At 37.9% G+C, this 25,554-nt stretch overlaps 1 protein-coding gene across 1 annotated transcript in view; it reads left to right on the top strand.

The window, feature by feature from the left end:
- Positions 1-1,475: 1,475 nt before the first annotated feature.
- The window catches only part of TFEC (transcription factor EC), a 41,579-nt gene continuing 17,500 nt past the window's right edge, over positions 1,476-25,554 (top strand). Inside the window, exons 1-3 of the mRNA XM_039381003.1 lie at positions 1,476-1,571; positions 4,975-5,070; positions 24,635-24,749. Of these exons, the coding sequence (XP_039236937.1) occupies positions 1,491-1,571; positions 4,975-5,070; positions 24,635-24,749 (292 nt within the window). The 5' untranslated portion in view covers positions 1,476-1,490. The remainder of the gene's footprint in view (positions 1,572-4,974; positions 5,071-24,634; positions 24,750-25,554) is intronic.

Genomic DNA, 25,554 nt, shown 5'->3' with positions numbered 1-25,554 from the left:
TTTGACAAGGCTTATTTTGCACAGAACTATGTTGACTAGCATTAATTATATTCCTATCTTTTAATAATTTATTAATTAAATCTCTTTCCAGTTTTCCTATTATTTCTCTTGGGACTGATGGTGGGCGAAGCAGCCTAGGAGTACAGATATCATCTGTTTGTTCTTAGTGGAACACCAAAAAAGATGTAGCACTGCTGCTTACTGGAAAATCAGTGACACTCTTCATGCCTCCTTTAGGTCCCCTAAATATGTCCTCTTTCTTACTTTTGACATGCTACATATTCTTGTACTAGCAGAAGAAAAATCCCATCAGAAAATGTTGAAGACCTAGTTATGCCATTGTGCAACGTATTAGAAACAAAAGTAAACTTAGTGTGACTGTGGGAAAAGACATTGCACAACTCTACCACAGTTTTACAACATGATGATGTGTACTCAAGTTAGAAAGAGCAGTTGAAGAAGCTTGAATATGCATCTGTAACTCTTAAAGGCTGCTATGTTCTTGTTCCCAGAACAGACTTGTCAGTGAGGTATAAAACAGAAAGGGGTACAGTCAGTTACATGTGCATTGGGATCTTTTTCTGGATTACAAAATCCATCTCAAGAGTGTTCATTTCTGTTTCTGCTTTGTGGAACTGGTGGAGTTATATTTACATTTGTGTTGGATGCTTTCGGCTTCCTTTGTGCTTGATGTTTCTGGTTCTGAATAGACTTTAAATTCATTGTGATTAGGAAAGCCAGGTAATAGACAACAGGAGTGCCTAGGAGGGGATGGATAATCTCCTAACCATTAGATTTTATGATGTCCTTCACTCCTCAAATAATCTGAAATAATGTCTGCTGCTGTTGATATCATTTGAAGTTGGATTATATTTTGTTATATTTATTGGTTGGATTATATTTTTCTTCATGCATTTATTTACTCTTTCATGTACGAAAGAGTAAATACATTTTGATATTAATTTTAGAGTACATATATGCTTGTAGATTTGATTGTAGTAATCTCAAGAAAGATAATTTTTAAATTAGAAGAGAAAAATGTGTAGCATATTTCTGGTCTTTTCTCAGGATCATGGTTATCTTTTCTAATTATATTTTTCTTTATAATTATTCAGAGGGTTTGTTCAGCTGTGTAAGGGGAAAATGGTACACAAATAAGAAATGTGTGTGTAAAACTGAAAAAAAGATTAAGGTTGTTAATTCTATCCAAGTGTTATTAAAACTGAATCTATTGTTTTGAAGTATTATTAAGTAAGCATATTGGCAAATACTGATACTAGCAACTTGAAAATTCAGCAATTATTTCTATTCCTCCCCAGGTACAAACACACTTGGAAAATCAGTCTAGATACCACATACAGCAGAGCCAGAGGCACCAAGTGAAGCAGTACTTGACCCTTGATACCAAGCTGTCCAGCCAGACACTTTCCCTCTCCCACTCTCACACAATCCAGCCTGTGGGAGTGACCTCTATTCTCAGAAACGGACACATGCCTCCAGTCAGTGATATTGGCACACCGGAAAGCCCCGTTACCAAGCTGCTGGCCCTTGGAGGCGAACACGAAAATGCGGTAGGGCAGGGCCGGTGAAAGGAAAGGGGAACTGGGCTTTGTCTACTTCTACAGAAACATCACATGACCCATCTTGTACTAGTAGTGGGCAAGAGATGACTTTCTTTACTTTCATGGGGCCTTTGGTTACAGCACTTGCTTCCTGCATTCTTTTGGATTATGTGGGTTATTCTCTTGAATGCCTGTGAATAGCTTATTGCATGGTCAAATTTTTAAGCTACTGCCATCTAAAATGTACTGTTGCATCTTTTAATATATGTGTCATATGTTACTGAATATGGACTTTGCAAAGGAAAACTTTTATTCCAGATGAGAGTTATTTCTGTCTAAAACTATTATTCTAGCTGCATTAAAAAGTTAAATACTAATTACCTTCAAGATGTAACTGAAAGAATCACTCATTCATTTTTCAGTTAGCTGATATATTTATACATGGGTTATCTTGAGTAAATTGACATATATATGCTAACTTTAATGCCACCAGTGACTTTAATAGAGGGACAGCTATTATACAATATTACATTCTCAGCCAGTGTGAGGTGTAGATCGTTATGTCCTTTAGTACTTCAGTAGATTTCAAAAGAGACTGCTTATTAGGTAAAGGGGGAATTCCTACAGAAATGAGACATGGAGATGTGTATTATATCTTGGACTCTAACAGAATAGAAGAATCTTACAAATACATTGTGACTCATCTGAGCATTTGGATGTTATGCAGCTAAGCATGAAGGAGCTGAAAAAATCCACAAAGCTTCCTAGAGAGTTCTTCTGGGGCCTCTCCATTCCTTCTGCATTGACAACTGATATTTTAAGCCAGGTTTATGGAGCTACTAGTCTGCAAAGATTATTTTAGATGGCCTCTGTGGAGGCCTTTATGGTCACCTCTGTGCTGGCAAGTGCAGTTGCTGGAAGTACTGTCAGGTGTTTTGGGTATCTGACCAGGAATAACTGGAGCCTACCCTTGTACCACTCTCTGTCCTGGTAAGCAAGATGGCTGCTTGCAAATCCCTCTCCAGACCTGTGCCTGGTGAAGACTGAGAGAGTGGCCGAAATTCTCATGGGCATCTTCTTGATGATTTGAATAATCCCATCCCAGAGTCTCAGGGAGATGACTGGTACAGTGTAATTTCCTAATGTGGATATGCCTTGTGGTTGAGAGTAGGCTAGTGTTACATTAGTAAATAATATAGAGCCAACACCCAGGTGATGCAGTAAACAGTAGTCATTCCTATTGTCTAATTGCTGGCATTTCTTGGCATCCTTTTGGCCCTGACAATGCTTTTCTAGGTAAGTCTGGGCACACCTCCTGGCAGAACACTTCTCTGGTTTTAGAGAGGGAGGTAGAACCTCCATTTATATCATGGTTTGAGAGCCCTAAAATCCAATTCTAGAGTCCAAGCCCCTCTCCCACAACTAAGAGCAGTGTGAGATGGGTTTTCCAGACAGCAACTCGAGACTCAATATGAGGGGAAAGGGAATTATATTACAAACACTGTACAAATAAATATTATAATACATCATATACAATCTTAACTATCTCTCCTATAATAAATCAGTGGATCCATTACAATGGATCAATCTCTTCTCCCTTCAATAAAAGTCCAGAAGGGAAAGGGAAAGATCCTCTCCACTCTCAGAGCAGCAGTCTCTCTAGGGCAGTAGTCTCCCTTCCTCCATGGAGCAGCTGTAGCTAGATTTCTTTTCATTACACATGAGGGGGGTCTCCAAGCCCCTCACAACCCTTCGATTCCAAGCGAGGGTCTTTCTCTTCTGTGGGCTGCGTTCACTGGGACAAAGGTCACTTCACCACATCATATCATGAAGTGCAGGAGTCTTTGTGACAGTCCCTATCCTCAGGGGATTCAAGCTCTCTTGCAGAGCTCCCGTGCTCTGTCATCAGGCTGCTAGCTTAGCAGTGGCAGCGGGGGGGTGAACCCCCCCTCTGCATTCCTTTTGACCGTCCCAGTCCAGCTTTCCAGGACTCCTGAGCTTCTTCGCTCTTCTCCGTCTCTCTGGTGCTGCATTTTAGGACTCCTCTCAAGTGCGAGTCCACCACCCCTCCTCTCTAGGAGAGGTCTCCAAGGACTTCGGGGAGTTTGTTTCAGTTATTACCCAAACTCTCTCTCTCTGTAGAGCTTAGTCCTGCTCTGTTTCCATCAGACATTTCTCTGTGTCTCTCCTCCTTGGCTGCAATGCCGGCTTTGCTGCTTCTTCAGTTTTTATCTCTTGGCTTTCAGCCATAGCCTCCGTTCACTGCTGTTTCTGTCGCTGCTTCTGCTGCTGCTTACAGTGGAGAAACATCCCCCAGCTCTTAGCTACAGATACTTAGCCCAGTCTAACACTGTTCCAAGTCCCTGTAGCCACCCAGCCAGGGGCTGGGGAGGCTCAGCCCCCAGTGGGGTTCCGGGCCCCTTCTCCTCGTGGCCTCAGAACATGGCCACCTCTCCAGCAACAACTATAACATCACCTTCTTTTCTGGTCTGCTTGTGATATGTTTATATTTTGCAGGAGCACTGATTGGGTCAACCTCAAGAGAGACACCACTCCCCTCGGGGTTTACCACTTTTTATAGCTTCAGGAGGGAAAACGTTTTTCCCCTACCACAGCTGTGCTGGGCCATGTGGCCTAAAAGTCTGTGTCAAAATGTCTCATGGCTGTGTGATACTTTCTTTTGTTGCAGAGGACCCTCTACACTTCCTTCAGCTCCCAAGAGCTGCAGACAGTAGAGTTAAAAGCGACATGTTCAGCATGGGATCTTTCCCAAAGTTATTTTTGTGAATGGAACCAGACCACAATTATTGAAAACTCATGCTTTACTTTGTCCAAATCTGTATAAGTTTCATCCCAAGTAATTAATGAGCTATTCCATCTGCTTTGGTAGTTTTAAACTCAGATAAGAGCAAAAATGGGAGCAGAAAATGTCTGGAAAAGTATCCAGTGTAAACACAACACAAACCTCTGCCTGCTGAATCTTGAGACCAGCATGTAACACCAAACCTTGAGAGACTCACACTCTTGCAGAATCACAGGTTCCTTTCAGCCTTCCTGCACTGTTACAGAAATGCACTGTGGATACGATGCATTTGATTGAGATGACAGGTCACAGTGGCAACATAGCAGTGCACTCCTGTCATCTGGTATTGCAATAAGGGGTTAAAATAGGAGAATAGACTGATGCTTAAGAGGAAAGATATGACTTGTTAAATCACAGCTGTTTTCATAAGAAGTAAAAAATGTGAATGTTGTGTAGAAGTGTTTGAATTATTTGAATTTTAAGATATAAACTTCTAAAATTCAGTTTCATTGATGTAATAAATACTCAAGATTAATTCCTCTATATTTTCAAAATAACTTTTTTCCATTATTATTTGTAATGATTTGTCTTAAAATATTATTTTATCAGATGGAAGAGGTGATTGAAGACATAATCAATATGGAATCAAATTTTAATGATGAAGGCATAGGTTGTTCTGAAACTCCTTTACTAATGCAAAGAACTGTAAGTATTTTGTTGAATTTGTCTTGCTGTTTATACTAGAAAAAATTTTTGAGTGATTTAAGCACATCAGAGTTCAGAAACTAAGGCATAGTATCAGTGGACTATTCTCATTTCTATTCAGTTGTTTGTCCTTTTGTCAATGTTAGAAAAGTTAGAAATGTAGAATGCTAGAAAAAGGACTTCAGTGTGGTGTGACACAGCTGTTTTAATTGGTTTGAATAGCATTTAGGGTTCTAGCCCAGGAAAGATCTGGTGCATAAACCATTGGAGTTACTAATTCCTATGCAGGACCATGGATAAAAGGAGTCTCTGAACACTATAAGACCTTTTAGAGTCTTGCTGAAAGATCCTTCTACCTTGACTAAAACAAAAGTCAGATCTTCCCCATGTAACAGTTTCTATGGTACAGTGTCTTATGCTGAAGCAAGGATGGGCTCTATTTCTTGATTTTCATACAGACAAGCTGCATTTAGTTGAATAAATTCAAGGAAAAATAAGAGAAATGTAACTTTTCAAATGAAGTGCTTTATGGGAATTAATGTAACAAACTTTAATTTTGTAATGTCTTTTTGTAAAGAAATGGCAGAGGACTAACAAAGGCTACTTATGTTTCCATAAATGTTACATCTTTGAAGAGGAAGGATGGACCTTTTCTGGACACAACAAAACCAGAGTATTATTATTTATGAAAGTAATAACTATCAATAACTGTGATGCACTTTATAGAAGGATGTACTCTGTACTCTCAACTCTAATTTAAAATGTACACTGATGTACACAGGGTTTTAAAATGTACACTGATAAAGGGAGACTTGAAACTTCACTCTGGTGAAGGCTGAAGGCTTTGACAATCTACCAAGTTAATTTCAGAATACGGTGTCAGGTGCTTGCTCTTAATCACCCTCTGGAGGAACATCTTTTTCTGACTACAGAACATCACTGGCTACAAATATACCTTAGGAGATAAGATCTCTACTGCTCTATGTTACCCACTATACAGTCCAGTATTGATGCCAATTAATAGTTCCATGAACACCTTATATTTGCATGCCAGCTAGAGAACTAATACAGCTTGACTGATTTATACATATCTCAGTACAGAACATAGCAAAGAAATACCCCCTGGGAGTGAATTAATATTTTGTCTCAAATTAATGTGAGGCAGGGGAGGATTCTTTCGGGTGTGGTACTGTGGGATGGTGATGAGAGGCATGAATTCTGGGTTTTGGATTGAAGTCATACTCCCTTAATACCTTTTAAAATTGGATGATGTTAATCTATGCTAATTCCAGGCTCATTAGCCTTTATCTTTGGCCATGAAGGACATATCTCTCTAAAATATATTGAATATCCTATTCTTGATGAGCAAGGAAATATGCAATGACTTTTAGGCCTTGCTGATATTGTATTTGCAAAGATTTGGGACTCCTGCAGTGCCTTTGGTCCAAGCAGTGGTATTTGGATTTTTGTTTGTGCTGAGGAAATCATCAGGCTGGCAGGTAAGTTGGGGAATAGCATTTCCTAATCTCTCTGTTCAATAATATGGCAAAATAAAGCCTGCCTTCAACAAGGCAAGTGAACTGCACCAGTGTGGAACAAATTGATCAGTGCCTCTGCCTCTTCTATCTTGTTTTTCGGTATTGTGTACTCCAAAAATATACAAAAGAAATATGCATACAGAGGTGATCTCAGGCGTTTAGTTCATGGCACGTGGTTTTATGGCACCTTTCAGGCAACATTCTAAATTTACCTGAACAATTTTGGTCATAAACTGTGCAATAGAGAATGATAGAGAGGCAGGTGAAAAGTAAGTTTTTTAGATACAGTTTTTCATTATCACATTAAGCATAGTGAAATTTTCTTTATCTGAGCTAAAAATGTACCAATTACAAGAGTGTTGGACTAGGAGACATGATCAGGAATAAGAGAACATCTAATTTCCCTGAGAAGGCATGCTGGGTTTGAGCTGTACTTAAGCAAAGACTTAAATTAGCTCTTATGTACTTCTGCACAAGCGCCTTGCTGTGGTGGCTGCCATGAATGTAGAGTGAGTGAGACCATAGGTGAGATTGAGTTGCCTGTGCAACTGTCTGATTTGGTGTTTGCTTTCTCTTTACACTTCTCCAGTGTAATGCTTAAGTATTTTTAGAGTTTTATCTTATATTTTCCTTACTTTGGATTGTCTTGATTTTTCAAACTCTGCAGAGTAGTCACTCTGAAGTTCTGAAATAATCTGACTGTCTTTCAGAATGTGTTATAAGACTCGGGTGTTCCAAATTCACAAAGCCATTTTCTTTTCTCATTGTTCTCAATAGACAGTGGCTGACTAATCTTTCCATTTTTTACAGTGCTACTTGTTGTGTGTTGCAGTGAATTAATGTTGCTTTAGTTAGATGCACCCATGTACCATTTTAATGGCACATTAAATGAGGACATTGAATTCTGTGAGACCACTCATGTGAATAATTGCTCAAAGGCTCATTGTCTGACCCTGAATTAATGAATTACAGTTATGTATTAGTAGAATCAGAGAAGTGAAAACAAGAACATTCCTCCATCTCTCATTAAAATAATTACAGCTTCTAAAGCTGTAATTCTGGATTATGTGGCTTTTATTGTCTTTGGACCCAAATTTATAATTTCATAAAACTGTCTGGTCTTGGGTGGTGTGGCAGTTTGAGCCACATTAGAAATCCAAAATCCAGTTTCCAGGCTTCCCCCACCCCTTCCCACAATTTATCTCAACACTGAAGAGAAAACTTTCAGGCAAGAGGCTTCTACAGGGGAAGGGGGAAGCATATATACATTTTATTTACACAAATAAATACTATACAAGCTAAAAGCAACTATATATATATTATTATACATTTCTATCAGTCCCTTCAAAGCTTCTCCCTCAATTAGTCCACGAAAAGCCTTTTCAGGCTGATAGGTAACCAGTCTCTCTCTCGTGGGAGTGTTTGGGGCCCCTGAACACTCCCCCACCAACCTTCAGCTGTTTGCTGCAGTTCTTCTTCATGAAGTCCAAGAAGATAGCTTTGAGTCTGTCCTCTCATACCTCGGTTCGTAGGCTGCTGTAGTGTAGTCAGTTTATCAAGCGTCCTCCAAGTCAGTTTTCGGCTGCCCCCGGTCAAACCTCTGCAGGGCAACTCCCGAGCCTCTCTTTCTGGCCCGTCTCCAATTTCACCTGGGATTCTTCTCTCTGGCACCGAGCTCCATTCAGCCCTTCCACTTTGGTTCCGCTTCAATGTTGAGCCTTGCATCCACTCCCTCTTGACAGTGAGAGAGAAAAGCCCCCTAGCCTTGGCCACAGGCAGCTCGGTCCAGTTATACACTGTCCCAAGTGTCCCAGAGCTGCAGGGGGGGGTGGAGAGGGCCTGGCCTCCTCCCTCTTCCCTCAGATGTTGTGAGTCGCGCCCCTCACAAACACTCACTCCAGATGCTGCCTCTAATTCTGGCTTAGGCAGAGTTGGGGGGGCCACAGGGCTCCCCTCCCCCAAAGAGGGGAAGAAGGAGGCCCAGCCACCCCCTGGCCTTCTACACCTACACGCAGCAGCAGACACAGACAGAAAATTGCCAACAGTTTCCAGTGGCTCTGTATATATGATTTTTTTCAGCAGAAGCGAACAAGATGAGCGATGATTGGCTCTCCAGGGAACACTGCCCTGGCACCCAATCACCTCTGAGCCCCCCAGCTCTCAGGGGGGCCAATCTCAACCCATGACAGGTGACAACTTAAGAATTGTTTAAAATAGGGAATTCTCTGTCTGTGTTTCTGTTTCTTTTCACAGTACACTAATGGCAGAAACCTACTTTTTATAACAAGTTTTTAGAAGTTCAGTTAAAATATAAGACCAGGTCCTCCCTATATGCAAGAGTTCTTGATTCCTCTGAAAGTATAACCCCCATGAAGATGACACCAATTTAAAGCCATTTTTCCTTGTTGTAATAATTACTTTCATGATACTTTTATTAACAGACAGAAGCATATTTATCTATATTATAAGAAATTAATTTTTTTTCTAAATATCAAATTAGGAGGAACATATTTATTCCCAACCTTATATCAATCATTAGAAAAATGAAAGAAAGAATATATGAGTGAATTTTAGAAGTGAACAAATGCCATGTCTGTCAGCTATGGTGACAGACATTTGAAAAACAAACACTTTTCATTTTTATCAGAATTTCATTTTTATTCAAAATCCTTACAGTCTATTCAATATTTGGTAGTGAATTTAAAGTTTATTAACTTTCAAATGTTCAGAACATAGTTAATGTAAAGTGTATATTACACCATCATCAAAAGTTCAGGGCAGGTATTAAAAAGCTGTGCTCTACATTGCTTTTAGTATCTGAAAAAGAGAAATTTAAGAACCATGCTGTATTAAGGTAGAATTGGAAAGCACTAGTCACAGTGAAGAGAAACAGAAAAGGGCAAAGTTGAAAAATAGGATCTCTGTTTTTCAGGGTGTGATTTAACAGTGTGTGACTTTGTGAACCACTTCTTGGCACTAAATGTTGTTTTGTTTTGACAGTATATGTATACAGGCCTAGGACTCACCAGAAAACCCAGTAATCTAGCAAGCACAGTGGAGATCTGTATGAAAACAGTTGGCCTTTTACCAGTACTTTCATTCAGAAATAACTGTTGCAGCCCAGATAATCACTGGACAACTGTGATAATGTCCTCTGCTTGACATGCAGTCCACTAAAACTTACATCAACAGTATTGGGAGATTGACTGGCTAGGAATAAGAATGAAAAGAGAGGATATTAATGTTTTGCAAGGGAACAGGCCTCTCTTGCACAGTACTGGGTGGGACCAGCTAGGAAAAAATTTAATTTTGTGAACATTTTCAAGGATTCTAAGTTGTCATTTTTCTGGCAGACAAAAAAACATAAGCTTTCAGTAGTATTCTTGAAGAAGCCTGAGGGGAGAGGCTCTGTAGCAGGTAGATGGCTGGTGATGAGAGCTAAGAAGTAGTTGCAGAGCAGTGCTTTGGGCAGAGCACTACCATGAAACTGGACTTCAAGAAATTGAAAAGGAGCAGGTTCTTTCAGATTGCTTGGTAGAAAATGGAAAGCTTCTCTATGGAAAACCTTTTCGTTGATTTTTTTTAACATGTCCAGTACTAAATAGAGCCAAGAAAAAGTGTTTCCATGTTGATATAGGAAGAAATTCTTTACTTTGAGGGTACTGAGACACTGGAACAGGCTGCCCAGAGAAGCTGTGGATGCCCCAACCCTGGCAGCGTTCAATGCCAGGTTGAATAAGGACTTAAGCAGCCAGGTCTAGTAGGCGATGTCCCTGCCGATGGCAGGGAGGGTTGAGACTACGTGATCTTTAAGGTCCATACCAACCCCTTAGCATTCTACGATTCTATGATTTATTTGTAATATATGTTATTTAATTAACTCCTTGAATGAGCTTTCTAGCAGGAATGTTTCCTGAAAGCAACGGCTTCTATCCACTAGAAATGGGATATTGTTATTATATATAGATAAATGCACCATAAGTGTGATCTGAAGAATTATTCTCAGTCCGGAAGCAGAATAGCCTTGGTAGCCCGAGACAAAGGTAGAGCATATATCATTTAAAAAAAGTTATTTTAAAAAAACCTCTCCAAAATATTTTCCAAAAAATGATTCTTTTCTTTAAAGGAAATAAATACTTAGAGATTTGAAACAGCATTAATTCCTCCAACAGTTCCAGCTATAACAGTGTACTGAAGTCATTATGGTGATATAGGTGCTTTGAAGTTTGCATCACCTCAGATATTTAGAGCTATCACAAACAACAAATCTTTTGTTGAGAACTTTGTCTATTTGTAAAGCTAACCAAATTTCTTCAGTCCTCATTTGCATCTGACTTGATGTATGTGGTATTTATAAGCTGGGAAAAAAAGAATTAAATCACTAACAGAGAAAGGAAGTAAAAGCACCTGAGCATGCTGAAAGGCAGGAGTTGTGCCAGCTGTGAGCTGGGGGGGCCCACTGGGCAGGGGGAAGGGGGGCAGAGAGGGGAGCACAATGCTGTGCGAAGGTGATGCCTTGCAACGAGTCAACTCTTGAGGGGTCCTGTGAGGCTTCACTGCTTCACTTTCATGACTTCATTTCATAAATTCATTTCACTAAGATTGCAAGCTACTGTCTGCTTGCAGTCCACTTGGGAGTCAAGTCAGTGGGATTGCTTCACTTTTGTCACTCCTGCAGGAAAAGTTGCAGAGAAAATCTTCAGTTGCCCTGCAGCTTGCTTGTCTTTGTTTTGCTCCTATGGCATTTGAAAAAAATCTCGTGTTGTACAGGCATGGAGTAGAAGTTAGATCAGGACAAGACAGGATAGATATTTTCCTTCTTCAATTTTTATGATTCTATTAACTACAGTTGGTATAAAGTCCTGGTAAATCTGTTAACTGTACCTTTGATTTTATGAAGACACTATTTATCGGTAAAACACGGTTCACTCAGTCTGCAAATCTCACTGCCATTACAAGGTCTTTGAGGTCACAGTTTCTCATTATGACATTAATAATTTGTATTTGTATTAATTATTTGTCAAATACTGATGGCTACCATCTGGATGGATTACAAAAATTGCTGTCTCTCCTATTCTCAGAAATCATACAGAAAGAAGAAATCCAAGTAGGAATGCTCTAAAGTATTTTATTCAATAATTACTGTGATTATTCAATCATGAAGTAAACCTGGCTTTGCTTTAGAGGTGCGTATAGTATTGCTGATCTAGGCAGTCCCCTGCTGCATAATCATAAGTATATTTTATTTAGTGAATACTGATGTCATTTGGCAAACTTTATAAGTTGATAACATCTGCTAAAGTTCAAAACCATTATAGAGAAAGGGCCAGAGTAAACATTAACAACCTCGTTTGCTTAGGTTGGGTAACTTGAAAAGGCTGCATAACATCCATGAAAACGCTTTGTCAGTCACATTCTACACTAGATTAGTCTTAAAGTCCAAGGAAGCATCAAAGTTCACCTACATATATAAACTTCTTTCTAGCACTCTCTGGCATCATTTCCAAGTTTAATGAAAAAGAAAAATGAAGGAGAAGGAACAGTCAGTAGCTATTGAGGAAATAATAGACTCCTCAAAAATAAAACTGGTGAGCAAATATTTTGTTTGTCTTTCTTCAATACTGTAAAGATACTAGTTAGGAAATTGTGTCTTTCAGTTGCTTCGGTTGCAAAAAACTAACAATGAAAGGCACAAATGGAGAATTCAGGCTAGTTTCCTGCAGCTGGAGGTGTCTTTTGTTAACACTGCCTCTGCAGTTTTGAATGTCATATGAATGTCAGATAAAGGTTTTCTTTTGATATTTCACACAATTTAGTAGTCTGAGGTTGAAATGGGCAGTGTACAGCTCTCATGCCTGCTCTAAATACTCCAAATAGATTAGGTATGAGTGTTTGAAATTCTACACCTTATGGTGTAGAAAAGGTATTCATAGCACACAGCATACATTATTTTGGGTCAGGAGAAGAACTGTGGTCCACTTTTACATAGCTGCAGCATTCAACAGCTATGCAAAATGCCCAAATAGTTAATCTCTCTCTCTAACACTCTAACATGGCCAATGTCTACTAACCCTTCTCTATTTTGGGGGTAGAAGTCTCTGGCTAAAGGGAGACAAGACTCCATAACTCTGAACTGAAGGGAAAATTCCTCTTTGGTTTTCTCTTTTTAAAAGGTAAATAGACAGAAATGAAAGTATTATTCTAAAATATACAGTTGTTTGTATACAAGTATCTCTTATAAACATGGTCTTTATCTCAGACCTTAATGTTTATTGGACAGAGGTAAGTGAAAAGGATAGTTAAAACAAATTTCTAATTCTCCTAATATTCATACCTTACTAATTCTAAGCAAATTCCTGCTGTTTGGGGCCACCAAGCAGATTCTGTCATATCCCAAAGCCTCTGCTGCATGTCTCATGCTGTTGTCTGCATACAGCAATGCAAGACTTGAAGTCCCTAGGAGACAACAGGGAATAAAGAAGGCTACATTAAGCTCATTGGGGTCCTCAGTTTATAGGTTACAATCACTTCTGGAAATAAACTTTATGAATTTCTGTCAATGGCATTTATACAGGTTGAATAAAAGACTGAATACTCAGAGGTAACAACAATGGCCATTTTGTTCTCCAAGTGCAGTCAAGCTTTTTACTGCAAGATAAAGCTAACTTGCGGAAAAATCCAGATTTTTTGAAGTCCATTTTGAGAAGCAAACTTCTGAAAAATACAATAGGTTTTCTTAGCACTTCCTTCTCTATCAGCCTAGGCCTTCTACGACCTTTAGTATATGTGTGCAGTAGTTTATGAAGTATTTGACTATTATATTTATACTAGAAATAAGCATTTGTGAATATATCTGAAATCAACCACTACACCAAGGAGTTTCAATCAAAATTGAACTCTGCATGGTACATCCGTGTGAACACACTAGGTCATTGAAATCAGTAAATACCTTACTGTAATATATTCAGATATTTAGATGATAAGTGAAATCTAATAATATAATATAAAGCATATATATATATATAATATAAATACTGGCAATAGAGATATTAACACACACACACATATATATATATGAGCAAATGCCTCATATTCTAATTCTGAAAAAAAATCTCTTTTTCACTTCTTCCTCAGCCTCAATTTTTCACTTTTTTTGTATTTTCCTGCTTATCTTAGGTCACTGTTTTTAGAGGAAGAATTTGAATGATTTGGTATATGCATTTATGTGTGGTATCCAGCAAAATTGAAGTCAGATGGAACCAGGAATTAGTACATTAGCTGGTTTTACTAGTGAAACAATCTTAATAAAACAGGTAACAGATCTGTCATTTAATTGTCATCTTTAGGTTTCAGAACCTGGGGGTTAGTGGGCAGTACTCCCATTTCCAGCTGGAAGTTGGATGATGACATAATCAGAGCATCACTTTACTTCTGGACTGGGTGTTATGCTAATTTTATAATCAGAAATGCCAAGAATATCTAAAAACATACAATTAAGAGATAATAATTGAAAGAGCAGATATCTCCTGCAAAGGGTTGATTCTCCAGAAAATTCCTTTGCGTGGTCATATTTGATCAGACATTTATCTAGACAATGGACTTCTATGTATATGATCAGGGCAGGAAGGTACTGTGACTGGGAATATGAACAGAGTTCATTTTTCTCTGATGAATAATGAACCAGCTTGATGATCATTATTTGAAGATAAAAAATGAACCAGTTTTCATGCATAATATATAATATGTAATATAATATATCTGAACATTAAGTCCCTGGTTGAGGAGTCTGTAATTATGAACCATGTTAAAAATAAATATAGAAGAAGATACAATTTATTCAAATGAAAACAAGCCTGAGAAGGCTAGAATTTTCTGCTGTTCTCCTTAGATAATAAAAAGAGAAACTAGAACATTTGAGTATTTGTTACTGAAAACCATATATTCTCAAATATAAGTATTTTGTATTGCAATTACAAAAGGACCTAAAATATTTAGCTGTGAATGATATCTTCTTGTTCTAGACTTCAAAACCAGTGTACTACAACTTCTTTGGCAACTGAGAGTGTAAACAAATCTTTGCAAATAGAAAGGATAACAGAGCTTATGTTCAGCTTTCTTCAAGTAGCACAGCAACTGAAAAAGAAAGCCAGAGGCTGAACCCTAGTCTTCTCAGCACAGGACTTGCATTGACTCACAAGTTTACACATCCTGTCTGCAATATCTTTGAAAAGATGAAAATCACAATTTACTAGAACACATTAAAGGTACAAAAATTACCCCAGTTTCCCTACTGTTTAAACTTGGAAACACCCTCTATACCATATCTTGCTATTTAGAAAATGGATTTTTGATGGATGGATTAATATACACTTATTGATCAACCACTATTTGGTCAAATTCAGTGCACATTTTGATGTTAATCTGTGAACTTGAAAAACAGAGAAAATGTTTTGTTTACCTGTCATGAATAAATAGTAAAGCCATGACAAGCAATTAACTGTGTTCTTATGTTTTGTACCCCAGTAACACAAATACTGAACAAAGTTTTACTCGATGCGTAAAATGAACTGTGGACACTATTCCAAGTTTAGATTTTTATATTTGGGATGCATATATGGGATAAGAATACAAAAATTTTACAAAATCCTTTTTTTTTTTAATGAATGAGAAAAAAGACATTGAAATAGATGGGTGCTAACATATTTTTGGGGCTAAGAAGAGGAAGCAGCCTCATTTTACAAAACCGTTCTTGGAAGTGATGCTATCAACTAAGCTCATGAAAACATGATTGAAGTTGGGATGTATTTAGGGGTGGGAAATGATGAAATATTGCACTAGTCTTTTGTTTTAGATGCAGTCTGAGCAAGTACCAATTTTTATCTAGCACAGAAAGAAATTTTCTCTTGCAGATGCAGTACTCAGCCTTTCAGAGTAGGCAACTGCATAGTCTCAACTTGTGACAAGTAAAGCAGCATGTGTTGTGGTTCACTGTTACTTGAGTTTGCTGAGTCTGCTGGTGCAGTACAGGCAATCTAATCACGTGTAATAGGGTCAGTGATCCTCAGAATGGTCTGTACTGCACTGCAGCTGCTGTGGATGCATGTCATACTTCTCTTACTGCAGGAAACATAGGCATGCAGGCACACATCGTAGGCTGTGTGTCTGCAGTTATTAGGACTGGAAAAGAGAGTAGCAAAGGAAGTTTCTGCAGGACTATTTCTGCAATATTCTTCCCACTTGCTTTTTTTCATGGACACTTCTGACCTGGGCAGAATGAAGACCTCTGATAGAGACAGTCTGGTCCTTACCTCTGTAGCTGGCACATCTTGACCCTTCTGATCTTACACGTGGGCTTTTGAGTGGAACTGTGAAGAAGTAAGGCTCTGGGAGAAACGGAAGAGGAAATAAGCCTCCACTAATAGGACAGTCCATTCTGCTGTATGTTCACAGGTTCCTCAAGGGAAAGCAGGCTAGCTGATGAACTGTTTTGACCTGTTAGGACAGTCCAGATACCTTTGGTGAAAAGCTCTTGCTATCCTAGAGTTTAGCCATTTTTGACAACTAGGAAATATGTGGTGTCTGCTCTTTAAAAATGTACACCCTCCATCATCCTTGATTACTGGCATCCTTTGGATGTATGGAGAGCTGTTTCCTACTGGAATTAGTCTTTCTTGTTAGTCCTGCATATCCAAGGTTTGTTGATTTTAACCTTCTTGTATGAATGCATATTAGTAAAATTCAATACAGATTATCTAAAAAGTAACCGAACAGAATTGTTTTTAGGTTAAGGAGCAAGATAAAGAGATTATAAAGATTTTTTTCTGCAAATCAAAGATATTAATGAAGTGCACCAACAATCAATCCTCGGCCTCAGTTTATTTAATATTTTTACTAGTGATATAAAAATATATTTATGCTGATGAAATTCACTGAGGTAGCAAAAGTAGGAAGTATTGCCAATACAAAGGAGGATAAGGATATCATAGAGGAAGAATTATATAAGAATATAAGACTGTGATGACAGAATGGTCTAAATGGAAGGAGTGTAATAGTATTGAGTGCAAGGTCATTTATTCAAATACTAATAACAGGAATGTCTGCAGTAAGCTGAGAGCTCATTAACTGGAGATGACAGAAAAAGATCTGGTTATATTAGTTGCCCAGAGGATAACTGTAAGCCATCAAAATGATGGGAGTGCAAAACACAGATAAATATGATCTTAGTATCCATCATGAGACATAGTTCCGAGAGACATAAGGAAATATTCACTGTGGGATTCACAGAGCACAAAACTTCTGGAATGCTCTAGACAGATAAAGGTGTCCACCCTTCAGAAAAACTAATTCAAAGCAGGAAAGGTAGAGAGAGGCTTGTTAGTACATATAATATCATGGGAATTCTGTCTAAAGGAGCTGTTTTATTTAGCAAAGCAAACTCTTAAGGGAGCTATGTTCACTCACAGTAGTCACAGGGGGATGTTGAACAATGAACTATATGTCTTAAAGGAACACAAAACCAAAACAAAATTTGTCTGGAAATGGAAATAAAGGGAAAGCTTTCTGACAATAATTTCCAATCATTCAACTTTTGTAACATACTCAAATTAAAAATATTTGAGATGTAAAACCTAATTGATCTTAGAACATTATTGTCTTATGAAATAAATTATGTGATAACACATTAAATGAACCCAATATCCATGGAATGTTTTCTAGTCCAGACTGGGTATTACCACATTCAACAGAATTTTTAAATTAAGAAAAGTCTAACTGACTTTGGAAAAGGGTTGGACTGATATTCTCTATCTGTGCCACACTGATTCTGATAGAGCTATGATCCTTACAGACTTGAATGTTAGCGTGAGGCAAACACATCATGTAAAGCCAAAACGGAAAAATACTTAAATAATATGTGATCATGCAAGTGAGCACTGTTGAAACATAGAGCTCTAGGGGCTACAGATGAACAGGCACAGACAACTTGTATCCATAGTTCTTATCATCACATTAGGAATCCTTCTTTTGGAAGGTATGGAAATGGCTTAAATCTTCCTTGAAATAACATGATGTTTACCAACAGCTATCATGCTATGGGATTTGGAACACTACATTATTTCCCTTGATAAGGTAGTATCTTTCATATCTTAGTAATGGTTTCCTTCAAAGAAAAAAACCCAAAACTTGGTATTAGAGACTGCATACTGCGATCACAGCTGTCCATTGGTAATTATCCATACTAACAAACCCTTAGTATTTGCTACACTTTCCTGCCTGCATAGCAGTTCAGACCCAAGTATTGAATGTAACAACCTTCTTTCAACTAGACCTTCATAGTACTTGCCTTGAACACTGCCAGCAAGCACAAGGTCACAGGCTCTTGTGAGGTGTACTCATTCAGGTACTGCAGCTGAAGTTTGCTTTTATAATTGGTCTAAGCTTCAAAATTGAGCATCTTTCAGGACTGAGCCCCATAAATGGAAATTCTCATGTTCCACTCTTTGCACACAGGAATTGAAGATCCCATGACACTTTATAAAAAAGGAAGAATGTTAACCCCAGTGTCCTTGCCAAATGCTAACTTTGTTAATTACAGTCTTTAATTCTCCTTGCAGTTTTAATTAGATATGGTATTATTCTCTTCCTATACCACATTGTAACTGGTTATTCCCACTTAACCATTTGCTGTGCTAAAGGTAGTTGATCTTTTCTCCAAAGCTGGCTGTATTTTAGAAGTAGGAAAGATGCCTTATTATATTCTGTTATTTTTAATATATGTCTACTCATCCCTTACAAGCTGCTAGCATCTAAATTCTCAGATCCATATACATAAATATGTGTATCATGAATTCAAAGTTTGGAAATTATGTGACTTACCAGGACTTCTCAAAACAACACAGGTGTGAATCAATACAGGTTATGACACCTGCGGGATAATTTCCTGGGACTTATGAATTTTCATACCCAAATGTCTGTTTTCACATCTCTAAACTGAAAGCAAGAACATGCTTTTGATGCAGTAGAATCAGTTGGAATTTTAAAGTGCTTTGGGATTCATCAGTTTTGACAGTGCTATAGAATTTATTGTAAGATCATCACTGTACACATATCATATAATTGTGCCATTACAAATGATTTGTACTTGTGGTAAGATTGTGTTGGATTTTTGTGAGATTATGTATACATATATACAGATAGATAGATATAGATATATCCCGTAATGTGAGACTGGAAGCTATTTGAAGCCTCAATACTACAAAAACTTTCCCCACTTAATGACACTGTAAGAAATAAATTGCATTATGGTGTATGAGTTTCAGTGCACATCCAAACAACTAGATGTATTTTGACCCACAATTTCTATAATACATTATGCTATATATTTTGATTTCATAATTTAAAAATTAGTTATTACAGATGTCTGCATTTCTAACAGAGCTTCCTGCTTTGTCAGACAAAAATAGTGTCTTTTCTCATACTGTATCAAAATTGGCTGATTTCTACTATAAGATTGTTCTCAGTGTTCAGTAACACTAGCAAAGAAATTCCTTGGAATTGTCCACGTTTGATATAAATGCAGAGCAAATTCAGGTAGAGAGTTTCAGCAAAATACTTTGATACATTTTTTACTTTATTTTTAAAAATCCCTGATAATCAGAAATGTGAATATCTTTAAAGGAAGTTCCTCTTCCATGATTTTTAGACCAACAGTTTATGTGGAAATTTTCACACTAGGAGCACGGGGAGGTTTCATGAGAAGGTACACATGGAAAGCCTCCAGTAGTCACCCCAGACTGTCTTTTGAGTCAAGAAAAAGAAACAGTCTTCATTCTAAGTGTCCAAGACAGGTCAGATTAATCATCCTCTGTTTTTTCTCCTGGTCCTGAATCCTGACACTGAGAGTTATTCATTGCATGCTAATTCATAGCACGTTTTTCATGCTGACTAACTGTGAATGAAGACTGTATCAAAGGGAGATCACCAGTGGTCCTATCCACAAATCCACTTATCCTTCATAGTGCCCACTACAATATACTTGATTTCTACTAAATTCGCAAAAGAAAGAGGCAGTTGATAGTGCAACTGGCACTAACTTTCTATAGCATTTCCTGTCACTTAGGTCAGGATGATAGGCCTGTAGTTCCTCCATCCTCCTTCTGGCCCTTCTGGTAGATGCGTGTCACATTTGCTAGCCTACAGTCAACTGGCACCTCCTCAGTTAGTCAGGACTGCTGATAAATGATTGAAAGCAGCTCAGTGAGCTCTTCTGCCAGCTCTTTCAGTGCCTTTGGGTGCATCCCATCCGGCCTCATAAATCTGTGTATGTCTAAGTGGTATAACCATTTTCCTTGGATTATGAGGTCTTCGTTTTGCTCTCTGTCTTCCAGCTGAGGCAAAAAAGGCATTAAGCACCTCAGTCTTTTCCTCATCCTTTGTCACTGTGTTTCCTCCCACATCCAATAAACCATGGAAATTCTCCTTAACCCTCCTTTTGTTGCTGATATATTTATAGAAACACTTTTAATTATCTTTTACAATTAATTTCTAGTTGAGTTATGGGCCTTCTAATTTTCTCCCTGCATAACCTCACAACATCCTTGCTGTCCTCCTGAGTTGCCTGCCCCTTCTTCCAAAGGATACACTGAGTTTCAGCCAAAGCTCTCTGTTCAGCCTGGCCAGTCTTCCTCACTGGCTCATCTTTTTGCACATGAAGATGCTCTACTCCTTCACCTTTAACATTTCCTTCTTGGTCCAATCTTCCTGGACTCCTTTCCCCTCAGGACCACCTCAAAGGAACTCTCTCAACCAGCTTCCTAAACAGGCTGAAGTGTGCCCTCTGGAAGTCCGAGTCCAATTCTGCTCACCCCTCTCCTCACTTCACCAAGAATCAAAAACTCTACCATCTCATGATCACTGTGCCCAAGACAACCTCCAGCTGTCACATCATCCACCAGTCCTTCTCTGTTCACAAACAGGTCCATTGGGTACCTTCCCTAGTTGCCTCACTCACCAGCTGTGTCAGGAAGTTACCTTTCACACGCTCCAGGAATGTCCTGGACTGTTTCCTCTTGGCTGTTTTATTTCCAGTTGACATTTGGTAAGCTGTAGTTCCCCATGAGAACAAGGGCCAGCAATCATAAGACTTCACTCAGCTATTTATAGAATATTTCAGTTGCCTCTTCAGCCTAGTTGGGTGGTCTATAACAGTCCCACTAGGATAGCTGGCTTGTTGGCCTTCCTCCTGATTCTTACCCATAGACACTCAAGCCTATCATCACCATTATTCAGTTCTAGACAATCAAAATACAGGACTGCCCCATGTCTCTCCTTTCTTGCCCATTCCTTTTGGAGTAATGCCTATGTGAATCATTCTAATTAGTGAGATGATAGAACTCTAGTCATCAGTAGCTGAATGACTTGGGTTTGGGCTTCATTTTCATCATCTTCACATGGAATGATGATTCTGTTTTCCTGATGGCTGACAAAAATTCTGAAATTATGAGGGGAAAAGTGCTGAAACACTGCAGAAAACAAAGGTGATATGGGACATTTGGCAGAGAGGCTCTGCAAAGAGACCTAGACGTATTAGAAGGCTGGACAATCACCGACTGCATGAAATTTGACAAAGACAAGTGCTGGATTCCACACCAGAGACAGAGCAACCCTGGGATGCACGTACAGAGTGGGGAATGAGAGGCTGGAGAACAGCACTGCAGAAATGATCCTGGGGATCCTGGCTGATGGCAAATTGCACATGAGTCAGCAGTGTCCTGACAGCCAGGAGAGCCAGTCATGTCCTGGGATGCATCAGAAACAGCATCACCAGCTGGTCAAAGGAGGTAATTGCCCTCCTCGCTCTGCACTGGTGTGGCCTCACCTTGAATACTGTGTGCGGTTTTGGGAAGATGTGTCCAAAAGAGGGCCCAAGAGATGGTGAAGGACCTTGGGGGGAAGCCATATGGGGAGCAGCTGAGGTCACTTGGTTTGTTCAGCCTGAAGAAGAGACTGAGGGGAGACCTCATTGCAGTCTACAACTTCCTCATGAGCGGAAGTGAAGGGGCAGGCACTCATCCCTTGTCTCTGGTGACCAGTAACAGGACCAGGGAGGGAATGGCATGAAACTGTGTCAGGGAAGGTTTAGGTTAGATATCAGGAAATGGTTCCTCATCCAGAGGGTGGTGGGTGGTTGAGCACTGGAACAGATTCCCTAGGGAAGTTGTCACAGCACCAAGCCCGACAGAGTTCAAGAAGCATTTGGACAATACTTTCAGGCACGTGGTGTGATTCTTGGGGTTGTCTTGTGCAGGGCCAGGAGCTGGACTTTGATGATCCATGTGTGTCCGTTCCAAATCAGGATATTCTATGATTCTATGATATTTCATGCCTTTTGCTGCTTAATGAAAGCACTAGTGTAGTCAGATATAGACCATGGACAGATACCTGATTGCAGCCCCTGCCCCAGTGGTTTTGCTGATGGAAGAGGGTATATGAACTGTTATCACTTCAGACAACGGCAGCAGTTACATGCAATTTCATCAACTGTGTAATCAAGTTCATCTGAAATGTCTACCTGTGGTTTTGAGTTGAATTTACTCATGTTCTTTTGAATGCTCACATAATTGTGAACTTTCAGGTGTGTTGGGTTTTTTTTTTTCACTAACAGTTAAGTAGGCCTTTCATGACCTTTCATCTTGGATTTGGACATTGTCATTTAAATTCACACCTTTGTGAACAGACTGTTGAGATTTAACTATCTTTCAAGGATAAATGTGAATTATAGTTTGAAAATTAGAAATGAAATCTGCAAAATACGATAGATATGCATTTCTTATTTGTTAGATTATTTATTAGGTTATATTATTTTCAGGGGTTACTATTTCCTAGCATTTCACAAAAACAGTAGCCTAAATCATATAACAACCCTATTGGAAGTCCACTGGAATGAGTGTAGTAGTCTCATTGACTCTCAATTTTTTATGTCATTCTGTTTTCATATAATTTCAATAAGCCCAATTCATTTACATGACTGTAGGAAGTAACTAAATATGTGTCTAGAGCTAATATGAGTTCACTCTTGTAATATAGATATCCTATCACTGGAACAAAGGAAATGCAAAGGTAAAGCTGCAGTGAATTCTGTAATACTTGTCAGTTTACCCCTCTGGAATGAAACAAAGGTGCTTAATGTGTGAATACTCTTAGCATTCAAATCCTACCTATTACACATTGCTTGTTCTTGAGTAATACTCATCTGAATTCCAAACATTCTTTTAAAAAATATTTTTGTTGAGAGGTCAAATATGTAAGCAGATTTTTAAAACTGACTTAGTGTTGTGATTTTTAATGGTATTCGAGAATTATCAGTTTTCTTAAGTAATAAACATCTACTTAAAAATAGCATGCTATTTATGTACATTCAATAAGAATTCTGATTGCTTCATTTAATTGCATGAAATAGAACTGGAGGAATTTAAACTAGGATCTCAGATGGTCTAGTAAAGTTATTAGTTAATTTAATAAAATCATTATTTAAAATTAAAACATTTAAAATTTCAGATTTAATATAAAAATACAGGAAGAACTGCTGTAGAACAATTTCACACTAAGTAACTGGGAAATTGTCTCCATTCAAAATAACTTGTGGTGAAGCTCACAGTCTCTACAAAAAAATAAATTATCAGTATAAAATAAGCTATTTACCAATATAATTATGGTTGGTGTCCTGCCTGGAAAATTCCGGTGTGTTTCAGGATCCATGGCTGTAGGGCATATCTTTAACAACATGTTTGCTTGTCTATGAAAAACTATTTCCTTTACTAGCTCATAATTTCCTTTCACGCTTTTCTATCGAAAGTCAGTAGTTTTACCACATTTTTTCACCCACTTTTTTCACCCACTTTTTAATCCTTTTTTTTTTTTCCTGTTGTCTTGGCCAGCTGAACCCAAATTCAGTTTCTGAGTCCACGTGTGTTGGCCACAAAGAAAACAAATATGTCATCACAAATTTTATATGCATGATAAAATAAAATAAAAAAAAATTGCTCTTACTGTCATAGAAGTCAAGAAGAATACAAATCAATTTTTTGTGAATCTGGACTTGGACGTTTTCATATAGTTGTTTTCACAAGAACTTACAGAAATAATAAGATACATAAGATAATGATCAATGCTGAAAACTTAATTATAGGGTCACTGAAACTGAGCAAAGCCTGAACTGTTCTTTACTAAACTTTTACATATTTTACAGTTATTATATATATGTAAAATTATTCAAGTAAAGGTAATATTTATGTAATTATCTGAAATCCGTAGAAACACACTTTAGCCTTACTTCTCTTTGGGTGCATTCTATGGGTTTATTAAATAATGTTATATTAAAATTTTGAAGGTAATAAGGATACTGGTATACGTGGTCGAATATGTTATGCATGTTAAAACCATTTGGTTATCTGGTCTATCCTGACAACAGCACAGTTTCTTTCCTTAAAGCATATTCTTCGATGTTCTGTCTACTCTAATTTTAACTATTGCATATAACTGGGTCCCTGAGTCTTTATACTGCTAAACCAGGCACAGTATGAAGTACTAATTCAGAGTTTAGTGATGTGGTGAAAAATCACTGAGGAGTATGTCAAAATCAAGGTGATTTTGACTTTCAACCTAATTCATGTTTGAAGTGCAGTCATGGTTTTAAAGAATATAGTATAGAAACAATTGAAAAGCAGAGATGGGAGCCTATATCTTGCCATCACTCTGCATCTGAAACCCAGTCACAACACCTAGAAAGTTGCTTGTGGATCAGTGGCAGGCTGTGATCCTTTGCTTTCAATTTTACTTAATACCACAGAATGGTAAACTTTCTCTTTAGACACATATACACATCTCCTTCTATAGAGCACCAGACTCACATCCAAAGATGTTTGCTCCTTGAATTTATGTTGGATTTTTTTTAAAAATCTTTTAAGTCTTTAACTTATTTTAATATTATCTTATTTTTCTTATTCTTCTTTCCTTCTGTACTCCTCAAGATATCTAGCAGCATTTTGGATATATATAACAGTGACCAGGGAATGGCACCAGCTAATATGAGTCTCACAAATGCTTCTTGCCCAGCTAATCTACCAGTAAAAAGGGAACTCACAGGTAAAGGAACTCTGTGATTTTAGTATTTTATAATTGCAAAAGTGATAGTGTGTCTCTTAAAAGTTGCATAAATCTTACCCATGAAAAAGATATCCATAATTAAATTCCTGAGAATTTTGCACTTGGTAGTTTTGTTTAAGAGAAAGAACAAAGAGCAAGAAGAAATGTTTTCTTTCTGTTCTTGTGTTTAGCAGCTCAGAAACCAGGTTTTTGTTCTATTTTTTATGAACATTATACTTCTAATAAACCTTAATATTTAGAAAACGTAGTATATTCTTCCACATGTTGGCTCCTGACCCAGAGTATAAATAAATTATCATCCTTTTAATTTGTTCTAGGGTAGAACAAATGATTCTTTTAAAACTTTACAATAAGTCTATTCAAGGTAAATCTATATTAGTGGATTAAGAACTTTAAAAGTTGCATTCAATTAATCCAAAGAATGCTAAAAATCATGAACAGTTTATTAGTGTCACTCAGAGGAAACAGTGAGTTTGTTCAATATCTTACAAATCTGATTAACTCTTGCATTATGGGATATAGAAAATCCATATTCACATTAGTGTATTGTAAGTTTATCTTGATGTAAAATACAGCAAATTGGAGAAAAATACCCCTCCATGATATTTCTATGTTCCTAAATAAAAAATATTGTGCAATAAAAAGATCTTAAGCAACCTGCTAGCTTGTACAAAATTTAGTTTTGGTAGAATATAGGTTTGCCTATGATCTGCTTTAATAATAGTAATGTAGTAAAAGGACTGGAAGTAAAAGGACTGGAAGTCTGGTCTTTGTGACAAGAGGC

This window comes from Pipra filicauda, unplaced genomic scaffold (assembly GCF_003945595.2).
Source record: "Pipra filicauda isolate LSUMZ 115617 unplaced genomic scaffold, ASM394559v2 scaffold210_size2929891_pilon, whole genome shotgun sequence".
Classification (NCBI taxonomy): Eukaryota; Metazoa; Chordata; class Aves; order Passeriformes; family Pipridae; genus Pipra; species Pipra filicauda.
This window is presented reverse-complemented; position numbering and strand designations above follow the sequence as displayed.